The sequence below is a fragment of the Pantherophis guttatus genome, chromosome 13 (genome assembly GCF_059756535.1).
Source record: "Pantherophis guttatus breed Tessera chromosome 13, ASM5975653v1, whole genome shotgun sequence".
NCBI lineage: Eukaryota > Metazoa > Chordata > Lepidosauria > Squamata > Colubridae > Pantherophis > Pantherophis guttatus.
This window is the reverse complement of record NC_142075.1, coordinates 6338403-6359773: the sequence shown is the minus strand read 5'-3', so window position 1 is coordinate 6359773 and position 21371 is coordinate 6338403. Positions and strand designations below refer to the sequence as shown.

Below are 21371 nucleotides of genomic sequence, written 5' to 3'. Positions count from 1 at the left end.
AATTTAATTACTGTTATAAACCTTCAAGATTGTTTTCAAGTGCTGAGGCCTCACCAACCATACTTTGGTGCCATGTCTGCCTTTGATCGCCAGGTGCTACGCAGAAGCTACAAAAATAAAGACAGTGCAGAGGGCAAAACATTGCTTTATTTAATATGCTTAAGACGTGTTTAATATACTTCGCGAGGATGAAAAAAGAAAACATTCTCCAGAGCAAAGAGAGAAAAAGTTCACAGCCTCTATTTGGGGGGGGGGGGCAGGGAGGAAATTAAATAAATTCAAATAAAGTGCAATAGCACCACCCTGTGACCAAGATTAAAAAGTTCATCCTTTTCCTCCTTTAAAAAGCAGGAGCTAAGGAATGTTTTCAGAACAAGGAATCTTTTCAAGCTAATGAATGGGGAGTTTTGCCTGATTTAGATCACCTGAAATTAATAGCATCTCCAAAGCTTTTCTCCAGAATGCAATTAATGATTTGCCACCAAGGATTGAGGTTCCCAAAATCTTTTAGTTTGGATTTTCAAAATAACTTCAGAGCGAGATGGTTCTCCTCCTAATCTATGCTGAGCAAACCCTGCCATTTTTTATAGTTCCCTCCTATGACACAGTGGCTCAGTGGCTAAGACACTGAGCTTGTCGATCAAAAGGTCGGCAGTTCAGCGGTTCGAATCCCTAGTGCCGCGTAATGGGGTGAGCTCCCGTTACTTGTCCCAGCTTCTGCCAACCTAGCAATTTGAAAGCACATAAAAAAATGCAAATAGAAAAATAGGGACCACATTTGGTGGGAAGGGAACAGCGTTCTGTGCGCCTTTGGCGTTTAGTCATGCCGGCCACATGACCACGGAGACGTCTTCAGGCAGCGCTGGTTCTTCCGTTTTGAAACGGAGATGAGCACCGCCCCCTAGAGTCGGGAACAACTAGCACGCATATTCGAGGGGAACCTTTACCTTTACCTAATACGCTTTAGATTAATTATCCATCTAGTGGCTTATTTTACTTTAAATTAATAGACTGAATGGCACTGACAATGTTTGTACTTGTGTTGTTTGGCTGATTAGGAGACCTAATGAACTTTACAAACCATGCTAGCTCAGTTTAGAAGACCATGAATTACGAAGGTTTCACTACGTTGAATTCTAGATACATTTGTATTATTTTTTTCCTTTTGTTGAGATTCACAAAAGCTCACTAATCTACTATCCTCTGTTCCCCAGATCAGAAGTATTAATTCTTCCTACAAAGTACTGTAGAAAGTTAGCACCCACCCCTCTCCTAGAAGAATGAAATATTTTAGGAAATATTTAAAAGGCAAAATATTATATTTCCCCTAAAAGAGAAATAGAAATCTTAAGGGAGACAGAAACTCAGAGCTTCAGCTCCCTGCCCCCAGGAGATATTTGGTTCCCATCGAGAAAGACTGAGCCATCCTATCTACAAAACAGAAGACCTTCAGCTCCAGGATGAGGGGATTAAGATAGGACCCTCCAGGACATAATAGGATTATCTAGCAGCAGGGCTCACTGCGTTGCAAAATCACCTGGGGACATTGTGTCACCCTCCAGGCTTCAAACAAACTTATCTCAGACAAACTCCTAGCATGGGTGTCTGACTACAGCCAATAGGATACATTTCTTGCACAGGAACAGGAAGCTCAAGGGCAAGGCCCAAGAGAAGGTATAAATAACCCTCACTCTCCACTCCATGTGGTCAACTGCACCAGGACCATGTGCTTGATGGTTCTGCTCCGTTAAAACATCTTTCCAATCAGCCTCCATGTTTCCAGTTTCTTTCTTGCTAAGCGCGCGCTTAGCAAACCAGTTGTTAAACCGGTAGGATCCCACCCCTGGAGCAAACAATGAGTCCACGAGGCAAGGAAGAAGCAATGAGTCCACAAAGTAAGTAACAACGCTCTGAGTCCACGAAGCAAGGAAGAAGCAAGCAGTCCTGCAAATTCCAAATATCTTCAACAGCACACAAAACTCTACAAATTCAGTATTTGTTCCCAACAAATTCCCCCTCCCCACAGCATCTCCTTAAATCTCAGTCCCCAGGTGTGCCTTGTGAAGAGGGGTGGGGCACTCTCCTCCCCAGTCATTGAGTCAGTCTGTGCTGTTTCCGCCTTCTCTCCACTCTCTGTGCTTGGGGATCAGGAAGGGGCGGTCCTTGCTCATTGCCTGAGCTCCATTGCTCCTTGTTTCCACTGCCTGTCCTCTGTTGGTTGTCCTGGCCCTGACCCTCCCTGCTAACAAGCCACCCCAATTCTGAGGGGTCCTGGGCCTGCCTCAGCCTGCTCCTCCCCACATTCCTCCAAAGCCAACGAAGTTGCCTCCTTTATCTCCAACGGCTCCAGCTCCGGCTCATCCTTCAGGCTCTGACAGGGTCATGACAAAAAGTGACAACCAGCACCTTGAATTGCACCTGGAAGCAGGCTGATGGATTTTGAACCAAGTGGAGCTTCTGGATGCTTTTCAAGGGCAACCCCATGTCGAGCGTGTTGCAATAGTCAAGACGGGAGGTGACTAGGACATACATGATCTTATGGTCATCATAAGAAAAATGCAATGCATGTGCAATATTTCCAAATATGAACATTGTCTCATTCATACTTTATAATGGTTCTGTTAAACAGGTCATTTTAATGGAACCTGTGTCACAACAGCCTTGGTAGTATAGTGGTCTAAGGCACCCTGTTATTAAGCTGGTTATTAAGATCAGCTGCCTGCAATTACTGCAGGTTCGAATCTCGCCAAGGCTCAAGGTTGACTCAGCCTTCCATCCTTTCTAAGGTAGGTGAAATGAGGACCCAGTTTGTGGGGGCAATAAGCTGACTTTGTATAAAATATACAAAAGAATGAAGGCTATTGCTAAGCACATTGTAAACCGCCCTGAGTCTCCAGAGAAGGGTGGCATATAAATCAAATTAAAAAACAACAACAAAAAACAAAACAAAACAGCAAAGCGTAGAAAAATGTAGAGCATTGATTTTCAAGAATCACTCAAGATATGTGGACTTCGACTCCCAGAATTCCTCACCTAGACTGGCTGGAGAATTCTGGGAGTTGAAGTCCACATATCTTGAGTGATTCTTGAGAATCACTGCTCTACATTTTTCTACACCTTGCTGTTGTGACACTCAATCACTGGGGAATTCTGGGAGTTGAAGTCCATATCTCTTCAAATTGCCAAGGTGGAGAAAAAACACTGGACAGAGTCACCTAAATATGTCAATTGATGAAGAAATATTCACTAGATATTTCCTGACTTGCTATCCGATCCTCAGATTTTGTGTGTTTTCTCTTACTTCTGCTGTTTACAAAAATTAGGACATTGTCCTCAAGTGCTTCGTAACGCTCTCTTCAGCTGGTTCTTCTCTGCTCGTTCTTTTCTTCAATTTTTTTGGTTCTTCAGCTTTCAACTGAACTTGAAGTTCGTTGCTCTGAGAAGGAAGCCCTGGGGCCCCTCTAGGGTCACCAAGATGGGCAATGGGCTTGTCTGGCAGTGCTCCGAGATGTGGGATACAGCCAAGACTCTTAAAATAGAAACAGAATAATAGAACAACTATCAGAATAACGAGCAGAACAACTAACAGAATAACCAACAAAATAACATAGTTGGAAGTGACCTTGGAGATCTTCTAGTCTAGGGGTGTCAAACTCAAGGCCTGGGGGGCTGGATATGGCCTGCAGGATGCTTAGATCTGGCCCGCGGGGCTGCCCTGGAAACAGCAAAGGACTGGCCTGCGTTGCTTCTGCGAGCAAAAATGGAGCTCGGGAAGGAGCTCCATTTTTGCTGGCAGAGTTGTGGGAGGTGATTGGAGCCAAAAACAGAGCTCGTGAGGGCCGCGTGCAACCCTCCTGAGTTCCATTTTCGCTGTCCAGAGGGTTGCAGGAGGCTGTCGCAGCCGAAAACGGAGCTCGGGAGCCCGTTTTCCCTGGCAGAGTACTTGGGCCATCACAGGTGCTCCTGACATGTGCGACGTCGAGCTGGCCACGCCCACCCTGGCCGCGCCCACCCTGGCCCCCCGAGGTCAAAAACAACCCTGATGTGGCCCCAGTGGTGAAATCTGAACCGGTTTACTACCGGTTCACCAGCCGTGCATGCACAGCTGTGCCACGCGATCGTCGGAGCCTCTTTTTTTTTACCTTTTAAAAGCATTTTTACTACTGGTTTTGGCAAATAGGTAGCAAAAAATGCTTTAAAAAAGTAAAAAAAAAGGTTCAGATGATCGTGCAGCATAGCTGTCATCGTCGGAGCCTTTTATTTTCTTTTTAAAAGCATTTTTTACTACCTATTTGCCCAAACTGGTAGTAAAAAAATGCCTAAAAAGTAAAAAAAAACTTCCAATGATCAGCTGAGTGACATGCGATCGTCAGAACTTTTTTTTTTTTTACTTTTTAAAGCATTTTTAACTACCAGTTCAGGAGAACTAGTAGTAAAAAAATGCTTAAAAAGTAAAAAAAAAAAAAAAAAACGTTCCGATGATCACATGTTGCTCAGCTGATCGGCAGAACTTTTTTTTTACATTTTTTACTACCGGTTCGGCGAACCAGCCCGAACCGGTAGCATTTCACCCCTGTGTGGCCCTCAGTGAAATCGAGTTTGACACCCCTGTTCTAGTCCAACCCCCTGCTTAAACAGGAAATCTGTATATTAGAAGTCATGGACACAAATAATAGGAAAAAGTCCAACTGACGATCATTTTAATCCATGCAGAGCATGGTCTGGATGGGGCAGGGCACAAGAGATAGTTGTCTTCGTGAAGTTATCAAAAAAAAAAAGGTTAATGCAATCCTAGGCTGCATCAACAGAGGGATAGTTTCATTTCACTGTCACTGGGTTGTGATCTGCCCAGGTATTTGCTTCTATTTCAATTTCTTCTATATTAGAAGTCAATTCCATTGTCGTCCATATCATGTCTAGTCTAGACCATGATAAACGTCTGTCGGAATAAAAAGTATATTGTCTATTTTTTCCATTTCTTTCTCTCCATGCATCTTTTAAATTTGTTTCCTCTATCATTTTGAAAAAGGATTTCGGTAGTGTCTTTCTACTGTGCTTTACTGCCTTGTGTGTATTGTAGTCTAATTTCTCGTCCACTATGCCATTAAAATCTCCCATCATGCAAATATTATCATAGTCCAATTCAATTAGTTTCATATGTAGTTTTCTGTAGAAGTCTTCTTGATTGTTATTTGGAGCGTATATTGCTATTGAAAGTATTTTCATATTGTCTATTATTTCCACCATCAAAGTTCTTCCCTCATCATCTGCATATATTTGCTCCGCTGGAATTGTGTTTCTAATGTATAAGACAACTCCCCTTTTCTTACATTGTGGCAATGAAGTAAAAATTTTCCCTAATTTTGGCTGTACCGATAATTGTTCATGTTGCTTTTTAATATGCACTTCTTGCAAGCAAATTATATCAAACTTTAATTTCTCTAATTTATGGAATACCATAAATTCTTCTTTTCTTCTTTTAATGGCTAAGTTAAGTCCATTTATATTTATTGTAATCAATTTTTTCTCTTCCATATTCATATTTTATATGAAGGGTTTACTCTAGTGGATCTCGGTTCATGTTGTTCTTTGTATTCCACCATACCCCCTACTGCTCCTTCTGCTTTTTCATTCATTGCTAAGTCTTCTTCTTGGAGTTTAATCAGTGGTTCAGCCTTTCTTGTTTCCATTTCTTTCTCTCTAAGAAATTCTGATAAAATCCATTGAATCTAATTCATTATCCATTGAATCTAATCTGTATTTTTGCTGTTGCCATGTAAGCACTAATCTTTCTGGTATCAGCCATCTGTAATTCACACCTTTTTGAAGTAGTATTTTAGTCAGGAATTGATATTCCGTCCTCATCTCCCTCATTCTTCTTGATATTTGCTTCAGCACCACGATTTCTTTCTCCTTGTATTTCAGTGTTTTTTCTCTTGCATTCTGCAGTATTTATGTTTTAATCGATTTCTTGGTGAATCTTATATGGACTTCTCATGGTAACTTGTTTCGCATTGCATACCTTGTATAGACTCGAAATATCTTGTCTATGCCATCCATCATCTTTTCTTTGGTAATTTCTAATGCTTCTGCTAAAATTTCTATCATTATTTTCTGACAGATTTTCTCCCTTTTCTTCTTCTATATTTTGAAATTTGATATAAAATTCTGATCTGTCCATCTCCCATCCCACTAATCCACTCTTATCTCGTTCGACCTCATCCAGTCTAGTATCAATATTTCTGATTTTTTTATCTCTTTGCTCTTTCTTTTCCTCAATTTTTTGTAGTCTATCTTCATATTTCATCATCATTTGCTGTATACTCTCCACTTTCTCATCTGTTTTCTCTGTTCTTTGTTCAATATTTTCTACTCTTGTTTGTATATTTTGGATTCCTTGCCAAATCATCTGTAGTGTCGCCTCCTTTTCTTTTTCTCAATCCTTCTCCTTTTCCTGTTGTAGCATCGTCTATATTGATCGCCGTCCTCCAGATGGTGATGAAGAAGGTGTCAATGTGGAAGAGCCAATAGCCGTTGCTTTTCTACTCATTCTGTGAAGTAGTTGCTAAAGGTTTAAACAGATAAAAAATTCTTCAGGTTCTTCTATACCTTATTCTGTTTATGGATGGAGCAAGTATTACCTCCAATATCAATAAAGTAAGAAAAAAGCAAAAAAGAGAGGGAGAAAAAACAACAACAACAAAAAGCAAATAAACAATATTCAGGCTCTTTTATGCCTTAATCCAATTCAGTTCAATAAAAAATATTAACCACCTTGGCAATCTCCACTCCAAAAAAAAAGAGGAAAAAAGCAAAAAAAAAAAAAAAAAAAAGCCAAAGAGAAAAGAGAAAAAAGAGAAGCACTAGAAAGTTCTATATATGTATAAAAAAATTAAGAATTAAAAAAGAAAAATTAAAGATCCTCCATCAACTCACAGTCCAATTAAAAATACTTTAATTGGACTGTTTAAAAATACTTTAAACAGGGGAAAGGTGAAGAAATTACCATATACAAAAAAAAAAGAGAAAAAATGTCCAAATAAAAATCACTTCTGTATAAGATCAAGGAATTATTTTATTAGGTCCCAAATAGTATTTACAGTTCTCTTTCAGAGTCACTGCAAGTTTCTTCTTATTCAGTCTCAGGCTCCTCCCTCTGATAGTTCCCAGAAGAACACCTGAATAAACACCTGCAAACAGTTTCAATGTCCTTTTGATGTTCTCCCCACTATCTTATCTATGAATAGGCTCAGAGTCCTTGAACTGTAACACAATTGTTACTTCTTAAACCAAAGAAAAAGAATCAAAATTTCCAATCCACTAGATGGCAGTGTTACTTATTCTCTTCCCTTTCCCCTGCTATATTCAATGCGCAATAAAATAAAAATAGCCAAAGAGGAGAGAAAAAAAAATAGAATCAAAGAGAATGTATAGTAAAAAGGTACTAAAAGTTTAAAAATTAAATAAGCAATTCGGAAATCCGCAGTCCAATCCAATCCAGTCCAGGTTAAAAGGCAAAAAGCGTATAGACATCCACAAATGCAAGTAAGTTGAAAGTAAAAAAAACTACCTTAGACTCAAGTTTAATTCCGCCGCTTGATTTTCTTCTGTCTTCAATTTGATCTTTCTTTCAATCTCAGGGTGCTCTCTCATATAAATTATAATTGAAAGTCTCTCACCAAGTTGACACACTTCCTTCCAATCTTCTTCCGTTCCGGAGCTGTCCCAACTTCAGCAGCTACAATGGCTGCCACTCCACCGCTGGAAAAAGGGCTTCTCTTTGATCAACCAGGGACTTTGCGATGTCCCTGGGATTGACAGAATGTGCCCTCCACTATCACCGTCTCAACGGGACGGTGAGGTCCAAAAAGAACCGTCCAGCGGCGGGGATATCAACGGTGATCCTGGAGCCGTCGCGACATCAGTTCCGCCCCCTCTCCAAGGCAACAGAAGGATATTTTCAAGATCACCTGAAGTATTAGCACAAGTTTATAAGGCCTTGGTAAGACCATTGTCAGTGTTCCAGAAAAATCCAACTCCAGGATTATGCAGGACTGTCCTAACCTTGACCAAAAAAAAGAATGCTATTTTGTCTAACTACATTCCCTCTACTAAATCCCCTCCTCCTATTTTCCCACACACAAGAAGGTGGCAGCGTGGAAGCTTCCAGTGCTAATATGGCTTCCAGAGCTGACAACCATACTTGGAATATTGTGTCCAATTCTGGTCACTGCGATACAAAAGAAAGATGTTGAGACTCTGGGAAGAGTGCAGAGAAAATCAACAAAGAAGATTAGAGGGTTGGAAGCTAAATCATATGAGCGACGGTTAAAGGAACTAGGCATGTCAGTCTAACAAAGAGAAGGCATAGGTGGAGAACCGGCAGCGGAAATTTTGAGTAGTTCGGAGAACTGGTAGTAAAAATTCTGACTGGCCCCACCCCCATCTATTCTCTGCCTCCCAAGTCCTAGCTGATCGGGAGGAAATAGGGATTTTGCAGTAACCTTTCCCTGCCACGCCCACCAAGCCACGCCCACAGAACAGGTAGTAAAAAAATTTGAAACCCATCACTGGGTGACATCATAGCTATTTGAAGATAGGCCATCACAGAGAAGATAGGGTCAACCTATTCTCCAAAGCACCTGAGAGCGGGACAAGAAGTCACAGGTGGAAGAATATGAAAGAGAGAAGCAACCTAGAACTATGGAGAAATTTCCTGACAGTGAGAATAATCAACCAGTGGAACAGCTTTTCTTCAAAGTTGCTCTGTCACTGGAGGTTTTTCAAGACGAGATTGGACAGCCATTTTGTCCAGGATAGCAATAGCACTTAGACTTATATACCGCTTCATAGTGCTTTTACAGACCTCTCTAAGCGGTTTACAGAGTCAGCCTCTTGCCCCCAACAATCTGGGTCCTCATTTTACCCACCTTGGAAAGATGGAAGGCTGAGCTAACCTTTTTTTTAAAAAAATTATTATAAACTGAAGACAAAAAAACAAAACAAAAAGAAGACGATAACAAAACAAAATCAGATACATACAACTAGGGTTGATTCAGCCCCCATATACATACAGTTCCTAAGTAACATTACATACCATCATACTACATCTTCGATTAAATTTTCCACATTGCATCTTACACTTGTTAATCTTCTTACATCTAGTATTACCTTATACATATTTAGCTTAGTATCAACAAATCTATGCTATATGCTTTCCTAACATCTACCTCATGGCATTTTTACTTCTATCCATTTGTACCATTTATCCCAGCTTTGATTGAAAGTTGATTCTTGTCTACCTTTAAGAGTATATGTTAATCTATCACATTCTGCACACCACAACATTTTTTGAGCTAACCTTGAGCCGGTCAGGATCGAACTGCTGACAATGAGCAGAATTATCCTGCAATACTACATTCCAACCACAAGGAAGGAAGGAGGGAGGGAGGGAGGGAGGGAGGGAGGGAAGGAAGGAAGGAAGGAAGGAAGGAAAGAAGGAAGGAAGGAAGGAAGGAAGGAAGGAAGGAAGGAAGGAAGGAAGGAAGGAAGGAAGGAAGGAAGGAAGGAAGGAAGGGCAATAGCACTTAGACTTATATATCACTTCATAATGCTTTGACAGCCTTCTCTAAGCAGTTTACAGAGTCAGCCTATGGCCCCCAACAACCTGGGTCCTCATTTTACCTATCTCAGAAGGATGGAAGACTGAGCCAACCTTGAGCCTGGTGAGATTTGAACTGCCAAATTGCAGGCAGCCGGCAGTCAGCAGAAGTAGCCTGCAGTACTGCACTCTAACCACTGCGCCACCACAGCTCTTTTATATATCTGATATGGTATAAGATCTCCTGCTCGAACGGAAGATTGGACTAGAAGACCTCCAAGGTCCCTTCCAACTCTTTTTTTTCTGTATTCAAGTTGAGTTTGAGGAAAGGCAATCTCTGAAGAATTTTTCAGTTCTATTCCCAACTTCATGTGCATGCCTCACCTCAGTAAAACATCCAAATATTTTTTTTAAAAAAAATGTACATTTCCATGCCAATGTTTGTATAGGTGTGAATGGAAACAGAGATTGATCCTGTCCGTCTTGTTAAGAAGAGGATTCTAGCTGACCAGATATTTTATGCTTGCATGGAGTTCATGGAAGTATTTTTACTTTACTTATTGATATATCAAATGTATACAGCCACTCATCTCATTAAACAAGTGGCAGACAGCAAAGCTAAAAAAAAAAAGTTAATAAATTCCAAAAATAATAATAAGTATTATTATTATTATTTAAAAACATTAAAAACTATTTTTAAAAAACCAAGGCTATGAAGTGGAAATAGCATAAGAAACTCTGCAATGAAAGTGTCACCAAAGATACTTTGCAATTGACAAAGTCTAGCATTTAGTGAAGAGCAGAAAGCGAATATATATCATGGCATTGGGTCAGGGGTGAAATCCAAATTTTTTTTACTACCGGTTCTGTGGGCGTGGCTTGGAGGACGTGGCAGGGGAAGGATACTGCAAAATCCCTATTCCCACCCCACTCCTGCGGGAAGGATACTGCAAAATCCCCATTCCCTCCCCACTTCTGCGGGAAGGATACTGCAAAATCCCCATTCCCTCCCTACTCCTGGGGGAAGGATATTACAAAATCTCCATTCCCAGCCCACTCTGGGGCCAGCCAGAGGTGGTATTTGCTGGTTCTCCGAACTACTCAAAATTTCTGCTGCCGGTTCTCCAAACTGCTCAAAATTTCCACTACCGGTTCTCCGGAACCTGTCAGCACCTGCTGGATTTCACCCCTGCATTGGATGGAGTTTAGAGAACCAGGCCTAAAATCCATCTAATGTTCCTTGGCCTTAATAAAAAGAGCCGTTTTAACTGCAATAGAAAATTTTCACCCAATCTTGATTAATTAAGCTTACAAATCTAAGCACCCAGGAGGCATCTGTTCATCGTCCTTCCAACTCTGATCCAATACTCTGAAGCACAGATTACACAGGCACCAATTTTATCAGCTCACCGTATTTATCCGTCCTTCCTCGGCTTCACCATCTTGACACTTTGGCATGGGAGAACTTCGGTCCACATCTGGAAGAGACATTCCTGGTCAGTAGCTCTGGGAAGGTGCCTCGTAACTTTGAACACTTGCTAAGAACTGTTCAGAATTACTGCTGTTCTCCTACCTCCGTGATGGCGAACCAATGCCACGTGTGCCACAGGTGGCACACAGAGCCCTCTCTGCAGGCACGTGAACTGTCACCCCAGCTCAACTCTGCTGCGCATGCATGCACGCCTCCTGCCAGCCAGCCGGTGTTCGAGTCTCTGTCACGCATGTGTGGGGCGCATGTGGGAGATGCACACGCATATGTGGGGTGCAAACAGGGGGCCATACACGCATGGGCGGGGCGCATGGGCGGGGCGCATGGGCAGGGCGCATGGGCGCATGCGCGGGGCCGGGCCGCATGTGAGGGGGTTTGCACATGCATGCGCATTGGGCAGGGGGGGTCGCGCACGCATTGCATTATGGGTGTGCGTGCATGCACGCACTTTGGGCACTGCTAAAGGCTTCAATCCCTGCCAAACTGCAACACTCGCTGCAACAAGAAATCCGGATTCTAAATCAAGTCATTTAGGATCAGGGTGGATAAAAATCAATGACTTTTTTTTTAAAAAAAATTTAAGAGCCTTGGTGGTGCAGCGGACTAAAGTGCTGTTAAAGTAGTATTTAGCTGCCAGCTGCCTGCAATTACTGCGAGTTCAAATCTCACCAGGCTCAAGGTTGACTCAGCCTTCCATCCTTCCGAGGTAGGTAAAATGAGGACCCGGATTGTGGGGGCAATAAGCTGACTTTGTATAAAAAAGAACACCACTTAGGGGGGACCGAAAGCCCTACTAAGCAGGTATATACAAAAGTATGAAGGCTATTGCTTAACGCATTGTAAGCCGCCCTGAGTCTCCGGAGAAGGGCGGCATATAAATCGAACCAATAAATAAATAAATATTTTTTTTAAAAAAACTGGATTTTTTAAAAATTTAAATCGGACCTTTTTTTTATTTTTATCAAATTTATTTTAATAAAATGCTTTTGGAGCAAAAAATCTATCTAAAGATAGTTTTCTATTTAAGATACGTTCATAATTTAATTTATTCAGCATGAAATGTAGCTTAGTTATGTAGCATGAGGAGGCTATATATGCTGCAATATTGGGACTGTCTGGCGAGTCACCAGCGGGTCAGAGGAGGAGCTGCTGCGGGACGGAGATGACAGCTGCTCTTTAAAAATGATGATTAAAATCGAGTTGATTTAAATCAAGCCTTTTCACTAGGGGATTTAAATCGGGATTTAAATCGACTTGCTTTAAATCAAATCCACCCTGTTTAGGATTGCAAGCTGCAAATATTTCTCCTGGCCAGCTGTACACATCTGCCACTAGATGACACTAGTGGTGCAACATACAACTGTGCATTTACGTTAAGGGCGGGGAAGGGGAAGGTTTTGAGACAGCATTAAGGAATATTGTTTTCATCCCATAATATGCAATCAGAATGGCTTGGGCATGGAGATGTGGTTGCTCTGATCTCCTCCGAGACACAAAGCAGTTCTCTTTTTGGTTTCTCTTGAAAAAAAGTATTAAGCTTCAGCAATGGCAGCAAGATATGGATTTTGTGCGTGGATGTCTTTTAATCTGTTCCCTTGTATTATTATTTTAACCCATTTTTTAATGGGTTTCTTGTTTCAACAGCAAATGATTTTGTCAGAAGGCAAAAAGGGAAACGGTAAAAGACTTACAATAAAATAAATGCAGTCCAAAATGGGAAGGATCTAAGGCAGGGGTGGGCCACGAAGGCCCCCTTTGTAACCTGTGGACTTCAACTCCCAGAATTCCTGAGCGACTCATGTTTAGGAATTCTGGGAGTTGAATGCTGGCTCAGCAATTCTGGGATTTGAAGTCCAGAGGTCATAAAAGGTGTTCATAGCTGCTCACCTCTGATCTAAAGAAATCCCACAGGAAATCATTCTGGGAAATCTACTGGTTATTTGTGATAGGTTAAAAATAACAGAATTATCTGAATATCTCAGAAAGATATCAGATTCAAGACAACCTGTGATAAATAAATTAATCACAGAGAGGGCAGGATTGATACTGTGATTAAAAGCAGGAGTTATATTTGCCAAGACTGTCTCTAAAAACGGGCAATACTTTCATCCAGTAACAAGAGCATTTGTGAAGTTTGCAAGGGCAAGTGCCGTATTTCCCCGAAAATAAGACCCTGTCTTATATTTTTCTGAGCCCTTAAATAAGCATTTGGCCTTATTGCCATGCGCTCAAAAGCCCGATTGGGCTTATTATCAGGGCATGTCTTATTTTGGAGACAACAGGGTAAATGATAGATAGATAGATGATAGATAGATAGATAAATACCGTGTTTCCCCGAAAATAAGACCCTGTCTTATATTTTTCTGAGCCCTGAAATAAGTGCTTGGCCTTATTGCCATGCGCTCAAAAGCCCGATTTGGCTTATTATCAGGGCATGTCTTATTTTGGAGAAAACAGGGTAAATAATAGATAGATAGATGATAGATAGATAGATAAATACCGTGTTTCCCCGAAAATAAGACCCTGTCTTATATTTTTCTGAACCCTGAAATAAGCGCTTGGCCTTATTGCCATGCGCTCAAAAGCCCGATTGGGCTTATTATCAGGTGATGTCTTATTTTGGGAAAAACAGGGTAGTTGTCACAGTTATGACAGTGACGAAAAAAGTTACTTTGCAACCAAATCTTCACATTTGGGAGCTTCATGGGTCTGTAAACCAAAGGAAAGCTGAAGTCTGATCAAAAGCACAGGTGTGGTTTCACATAGCAACCGCTTCGCTTAATAACCAAATGGCCATTCCCAATTGAGATCACTCAGCAGGAACTACATTGAAACTGATTCTTACATAGATGCTTTTACAGACTTGGGAAGGTAGTAAATGCAAGGATTGGTCGCTAAAGTTACTTTTTCATCACCGTTGTCGCTCCGAGCAATCACTAAACAAGGCAGTCGCTAAGCGAGGACTCCTAGATTCTCTTTCTCCTTGCAAAAAAGACCAGAATCTAAGAGAAACAGATAGGCAGCTACTGTAGTGCAAAACACATCTGCCAAAATTTCCTAAAACGTGATTTATTGCTCAAATACCATCCAGAGGCCCTCTGCCATTTTTACTGTCAGGGTGGCAATTAATCCCATTCTACTTTTGGGTAATTGCATCTTGATTAGAGAATGGATCGTGACCTTTCCTTGAAGTATACTTTAAGAAAATAAATCCGAAGATATATTTTCTAAGAAAAACTCATTTATTTGTTATAAAGAAAATAAAACATCTTACTAGCTAATTAATTCCATCTTGGCAAAGCTTTCCCGGCCACCTCTCCTGGCCGGAGAACAAAGGAAGTTTTTTAGAGAAGAAGAAAAGAATGTGGACATGCGCAGTTAGCTTAGAGATAAGAACTTGGCAAGCTACGGTAAGTCTGAAAGTTCAAAAATAAGAGCTCATCTGGTAAATACAAAAACGCAGTGACATTTACATTCAATTGTGAAGGATATAAATGAACAGGTGTGTCAAATATCATGGTTTCTTCAACTCACTTTGTTCCAGCTGGATTTTTAGCCAGATGTTAACACGCTGAGTCCAGTCTCCGGGTGCTTCCACTTCCCACAGCCGAGGCTGCTGTTTTGGGTAAGTCTCCAAGAACTTTTGACAAACTAAATAGGGAAGACAGAAGAACGCGAGAAGTCATGATTTACAGTCATACCTTGGTATTCAACTGCTTCAAAACTGGTCAAATTCGGTATTTGACACATTTTGAAGCAGAAATCTTGTCTTGGCACTCGTCTTTCTCCTAGTAGTTGACATGCAAGGAAGAACATAGCTTGTGTCAAGGTTCCAAGTAATACATCCCCTTCAATGAGAACTCTGAGGCAGGCAAAGTCCTCACAGAACATTTTATTGGAACATATCAAATTGGCATGTTCCTGGTGGAAAACCGGCTCTAAGTTCCCGCTGGTTTTACACCCAATTAAAAGTAAAACTTTGTCACTTCCCCCCCAGTCTCCAGTCACATGGTCCAATCAACATGTATGTTCTGTCCCTGTCCCACACACGCACCCCTACAGATGGCCCGGAGTTAATAAGCCACACGACAAAGTCTTTGAAGATAAAGCTGGCAGCAACCCAGTGGCTAGCTGCCAATTCAGACTTTACTCACACAAAACAAAGATTAGACTGCAAGCATTCCGATAAAGCAGGCAAAGTTTCAGCAATACAACGATTAGTCCAAATGCAGTCCGACAAGGCAGGCAGAAGTCCAGTAACACAGAGATCATGGATTATTTCTAGTTTTTGCTTGTCACAAACTGAACCGGCCACCACCCCCACCCCCACCCTGTGGGATGTGGTCCAGTGACTCAGCTAATCTCTGGCACGTCTTCCCCTCTGCTGCGCACGCTTCTCCCTGCGCCGCTGCCAAGGATCCAGCCAGCACTTATCTCCTTCGTCACTGTCCACCTGTGGCTGCGGGGACGTGCTTGGCTCTGGGCCTATCTCTTGGCCTTCGGTGTCCTCCGGAGGCATTGCCAGAGAGGAGGGTCCTGGAGAGGGAGGCCTTGCCAACTCCTCTCCCTCACTCTCAGAGTCTGCATCTGTCGATAGCCCAGGCTCAGGCAACAGAGCCACAACAATGTAGTTCATGTAGTACATGAAGGACTAATTCAGGTCAGGATGCTGTAGGATTGGCTGACAATCCAGTTGCTAGGTGAACTCAGTCCAGTTTTTGTGAAAGGCAGGAAAATGGGGAAGATTTTCCTGCCTGTCATCCATTCCTCAATCTCAGCACAGACTGACGGAAGGATGGTAGGCAGGAATATTCCCCTCTCCATTTTCCTGCCATTCGCGACAAGGAGTGGCTGGGAGGGGAGGGGCCAGTGAGGAGCCCCTCGATGTGTGTGATGTCGAGTTGGCCACGTCCACCCAGTCACATGAGCTCCCCCCAACAAGCTTGTTGCCGAGCGTCCGAATTTAATTCACGTGGCCATGAGGATGCTGCAAACAGTCATAAGCGCGAGAAATGGTCATAAGTTACTTTTTTTTCAGTGCTCTTTGGGGTTTCCAGCTTGAGCAGGGGTTGGACTAGAAGACCTCCAGGGTCCCTTCCAACTCTGTTGTTCTGTTATTCTTCTTGCTGTGTGAACTCGGTATGTTCCAACAACCGTTTAGGACCAGGATGGCGAACCTATGGCACGCGTGCCACAAGTGGCATGTTTAGCCATATCAGTGGGCACGCGAGCTCAGCTCCGGCATGCATGCGTGTGCCGGCCAGCTGATTTTTGGGCCTTTTGGGCCCACCGGAAGTCACGAAAAAGGCTTTTTCCAGCCTCTGGGAGAGTGGGGAAGGCCATTTTCGCCCTCCCCAGTCTCCTAGAAATGTTCTGGAGCCTGGGGAGAGCGAAAAACGGGCCTACCTTGCCATCACATGGCAAAAGTGGGGGAAGCGCAGGGGGGGTCGCACACGCATGTGTTGGGGGCGGGGCACATAGAATTATAGGTATGGGCACGCACGGACACGTGCAACCTCCGCTCCCCCCACTTTTGGCACGCGATGGCAAAAAGGTTAGCCATCGCTGGTTTAGGAGAAAACAGCAGGGAGAAATGATCATTTTCTGTGCAGAACTGACCCTTTTAACACCACAACTTGCATGTTTTATTTCACTTCATTTAATATCTGAGCCTGTGAAGCAGCCTTAAGAATGTGATCTGATGAATGTCAGCCTGGGACTTCTAAGGATTCCTGCATAACATTTACTAACAACATTTGGAAGCAGTGAAAACTCCTGTCTGGAAGGTTTGATTTATGGCTTCCGGTCAACCCTTCAGTTTTTCTTCACACAGCATCTGGGCCTCCCCTTTTCTTAAAAAAAAAGAAAAGAAAAAGGCCTTTATCGGAGTAGACACTGCACAGCTGTTTATAAGGAGAAGAGCTTCCAACAGTATGACTAATGTCAGAGATTATTCCAACAAAAATAAGTTAAGAAAGATTGCATTGGCTTAACTGAAGACAGCACTGGAAATTTCCTGTTTTAGGAATGAACGCCATCTTCATTATCTATCTGCTGCAACTCAAAATGTAGACCTCGACTTACAACCAGTCACTTAGCAACCATTTAAAGTTACGATGCCCTTACAATCTAATTCTGAACTTTTGGATGCCAGCGACCCCCCCCTCTTCCCCCCCCCTCAGTGGTCAAGTGAGCACATTTCAGACCCTCAGCAAACCAGCCAAAATGTACAGCTGTTTTGCAACATCCCGCATTGATGCCATCGTGGCGCGGTGGTTAGAATGCAGGGTTGCAGGCTAATTCTGCTGACTGGCAGCAGTTCGATCCTGACAGGCTCAAGGTTGACTCAGCCTTCCATCCTTCCGAGGTTGGTAAAATGAGGACCCAGATTGTTGAGGACAATAGGTTGACTCTATAAACGGTTTAGAGAGGACTGTAAAGTACTGTGAAGCGGTATATAGGTGTAGGTGCTACTGCTATTTGCGTTGTTTTTGCCAAAAGCTGTGTTTTTGTTTTTTACTTCTGGTTTTCTGCAAAAACACTCTATAGCCAACGAACAATGGGCAATCTTATTACTGACAATCACAGATGAAAATCTTGTTAGGGCTACTGCCCTGTGCTTCCCACCACCATTTATCCAATAGTTATCACCACCCAACCAATCACGCGCGCTGCTCCCTCCCATGTGACCCGGAAGTTGGCTTATGTTTAATTCTTGAGTATTTACAACCAGCATCTAAACAGGTTTTTTTTTTAAATTTGTTTTATATGCCGCCCTTCTCCGGAGACTCAGGGCGGCTTACAGTGCGTTAAGCAATAGCCTTCATACTTTTGTATATTTTATACAAAGTCAGCTTATTGCCCCCACAAACTGGGTCCTCAATTTACCCACCTTAGAAAGGATGGAAGGCTGAGTCAACCTTGAGCCTGGCGAGATTCGATCTTACTTTAAGTGCAGACAGCTGGTGTTAAACTACAGTGCTTAGTCTGTTGAGCTATCCAGGCTCAAGTTAATTCACTTGAGTATTTACAACCAGCATCTAAACAGTTAATTCACTTGAGTATTTACAACCAGCATCTAAACAGTTAATCCACTTGTTATTTCCGGCTGGCCATGATGATGTCATCCCCCAGCTATTCCCTCCCATCAATCCTATCAGTTCCTGGGAGGTTCGACGAAGCAGATGCCGGGCTGAAATGAGATTTGTGCGTTCCTCCCCCCCCAAGAATGGCAGCTCCATGCCGACAGCACACTGGAGCTGACAGGGACTTGTTTTGGAATTAATTTGGACTAAGCTGGGAATGAAGTAATTCCCAGCTGTTATAATAAAATAGGTTTGTTTAAGACTAAACTGTGTCTTGTAATGACTAAGTGAGCCTAGCTGACAACAGACGGCCCCACCCGTAGGTCACCACTACCAGTTCACCCGAACCAGTCAAAACCAGCTAAATACCACCACTGGCTCTATGCTGTAAAAGTATGTCAGGAAAAAAAAAACCAGTTAAGTTTGAAAGTGGGACTTGAAGTTAAATATTGCATTGTGGGATACTCCTCTTTAAGGTGTATGCAAACCAGCAATGTTAGCTTGTTTGCACCAAAACACAGTCATTTTGCCTCTAAATTTTGGTGGATCTTCACGGACAGCAAACGGGATTTGGGAATGGCATAAGAAGCCTGTACGCTGCCCACAGAGCAGGGGTGGGTTCTAAATTTTTTTACTACCGGTTCTGTGGGCATGGCTTATTTTGTGGGCGTGGCTTGGTGGGGGTAATGTGACTGGATGGGTGTGGCCAACTTTTTTTTTTTACTTTTAAAAGCATTTTTTCAGCCAAAGAGGTTGTAGAAAAAATGCTTTTAAAAGTAAAAAAAAAAAGCCTCTGATGAGGTGGGTGGGGTAAGCAAGTGGCGACCGGGCCAGGGACCAGTTCGGGGGCATGGCCAGCCAATGTTATTACTGGTTCTCCGAACTACTACAAATTTTTACTACCGGTTCTTGCGAACCGGTGTGAACCGGGAGCAACCCACCACTGTTTTTGCCCCTAAATTTTGATGGATCTTCACGGACAGCAAACGGGATTTGGGAATGGCATAAGAGGCCTGTACACTGCCCACAGAGGCTTACTCTGGCAAAAAGCTATCTATCTCTGTTGATTTCTTTCCCAGCTCTTCCTCAAAATGCCAAATATTTATCCTGGGGCTGTTTGCTATGATCCTTGCCTTGCGTGGATTCATAATCTTTTAAAATCTTCTCCTTTTATTGAACCCTCAATTTTTACCTTTCTCCATTTCAGCCGAAAGAGGACTGCTGAGTCCCAAGGCATCCTCCGAGGGGAACGACTGACAAAAATCCTGAAGCATCTTTATCCCAAGTCCACATCTTCTAAACTTTTTTCGTACGAACATGGTGTCCAGAACAGGGAGCATATAACATTGGCTGGTGTGTCCATCACACAAATTTCCTGCAGGCAGAGGACAACACAGAAAGGGAACTTATGAGCAATGTCTTACTCAACAAATCTCCTTCTCAGAGCTGAAATACATGGCCTCCTTTGGGGACTTTCTTCAAGAGATATTTTGGGTCATTGCCGGATTAAAAGTTCTGGAGAACTTAAAAAGGATTTCCTCTCCCTGGAGAACAAGAACCAAACAAGAACAGAAGCTTGGCAGAGGGAAATTCCAAATGTGAAATAAGGAGCCATAAATTACAGTAGTGGCCAAAATTGTGGAAATTGGGAAAAGTGTACAGTATTTTTGAGGTTTGATGGCTAATAACACCACTTTTTTGGGGGGGGAATAGTACCATAAAAGTATGTATCAATGGAAAGATAATTTAATCAAGAATGTAATGCAATGAAGTTTATTCAACTATCTGTATTCTATGAAATGTCATAACCAAATAACCAGAAAAAGGAAGCACAACTTGCTTAGGTTGGTATCAGGTAGCTTTCCTTCATCTGATTGTAGCCAATGAGCATGAGTGTTTAGAGAGCCAATCAGGTATCATCTTGTTTAGCAATGAGCCAAATAGCCCAGACCTTAACCCAATTGAAAATCTCTGGAGCCGACTAAAGAAACTTAGGGGGAGTGGATCCAGGAAACTACAGACCAATCAGCCCAGGGGTGGGATTGAAAAATTTTAGCAACCGGTGCTCTGCCTGGTTGCTGGGTGGGCGTGGCCATGGAGGTGTGGCCTAGTCGGCTTCCTGCACCATCGCAGGGGGGAGCATTTTTGCCCTCCCCAGGCTCCAGAGGCTTTCCTCGAGCCTCCGAGAGGGCAAAAACGGCCTCCCCTGGGCTCCGCAGGCCCTCCGGAAGCCGGAAACGGGCCCGTTTCCAGACTTCCGTTACTTCCGGTAGGCCCGTTTTTCGCCCTCCCAGAGCCGCGTGGAGACTCCTGGGAGGGGAGGGGCGAGGTGGGCGGGGTCAGTCAGTCCTTGCAACTACCGGTTCAGCGAACCAGATTAAAATTAACATCCAGTTTGCCAGAACCAGCTGAATCCCACCCCTGAATCACCCTGACATCAATATCTGGGAAGATCCTGGAAAAGATAAGCAAGCGGTGCATTTGTGAGCATCTGGAAACCTACACGACAATGAATAGATGCCAGCATGGGTTTGTCAAAAATAGATCATGCCAGACAAAGCTTATTGCCTTCTTTGGCAAAGTGACTAAATTAGCGGATAAGGTAAACGCTGCAGAAATTTCCTGACAGTGAGGACAATTAACCGGTGGAATGGGTTGCCTTCAGAAATCGTGGGTGCTCCATCACTGGAGGTTTTCAAGATGAGATTGGACAGCCATTTGTCTGCAATGGTATAGGCAGTGGTGGGATTCAGATAATTTAACAACCGGTTCTCTGCCCTAATGACCGGCTGGGTAGGCGTGGCTAGGTGGTCATGTGACTAGGTGGGCGTGGCCAACTCAACATTACTCACATCGAGGGGCACCTCACTTTGCCCAGCCTCTCCTCGCCATGCCCGGCCCCGCCTCGCCCCTCCCCTCCCAGCCACTCCTTGTCATGCCCAGCTACTTGCCCTCCCACCCAGCCAGCTGAGTGGCCAGGTGGCTGGGTGAGCAGGTGGGCGGTGAGGCGAGGAGTGGCTGGGAGGGGATGGGTGAGGTGTGGTGAGGCGTGGCAAGGCACACTATTCAGCCGGTTTGCCGAATTGCATAAAAAGTTAGCTACTGTTTCTACTGAACTCGTGCAAACCAGCTGAATCCCACCACTGGGTATATCGTCTTCTGCTTGAGCAGGGGGTTGATCTAGAAGGCCTCCAAG

The 21371-nt window shown here is 43.2% G+C and overlaps 1 protein-coding gene across 3 annotated transcripts in view; it reads right to left on the bottom strand.

Annotated features, from left to right (window-relative positions):
• FAM169B (Protein) overlaps nt 1-21371 on the bottom strand; it is a 94253-nt gene that overhangs the window by 33637 nt on the left and 39245 nt on the right. Inside the window, exons 6-9 of one of the 3 annotated variants that reach the window (XM_034435435.3) lie at nt 19368-19550; nt 14625-14741; nt 11012-11079; nt 130-3529 (exon numbers count right to left, since the gene is read on the bottom strand). In XM_034435435.3, coding sequence (XP_034291326.2) covers nt 3320-3529; nt 11012-11079; nt 14625-14741; nt 19368-19550 — 578 coding nt within the window. In that variant the 3' untranslated portion in view covers nt 130-3319. Of the gene's footprint in view, nt 1-129; nt 3530-7870; nt 7971-11011; nt 11080-14624; nt 14742-19367; nt 19551-21371 lie in introns of those variants that run through there. The other 2 variants (XM_087877757.1, XR_015729729.1) reach the window with 2 other exon arrangements.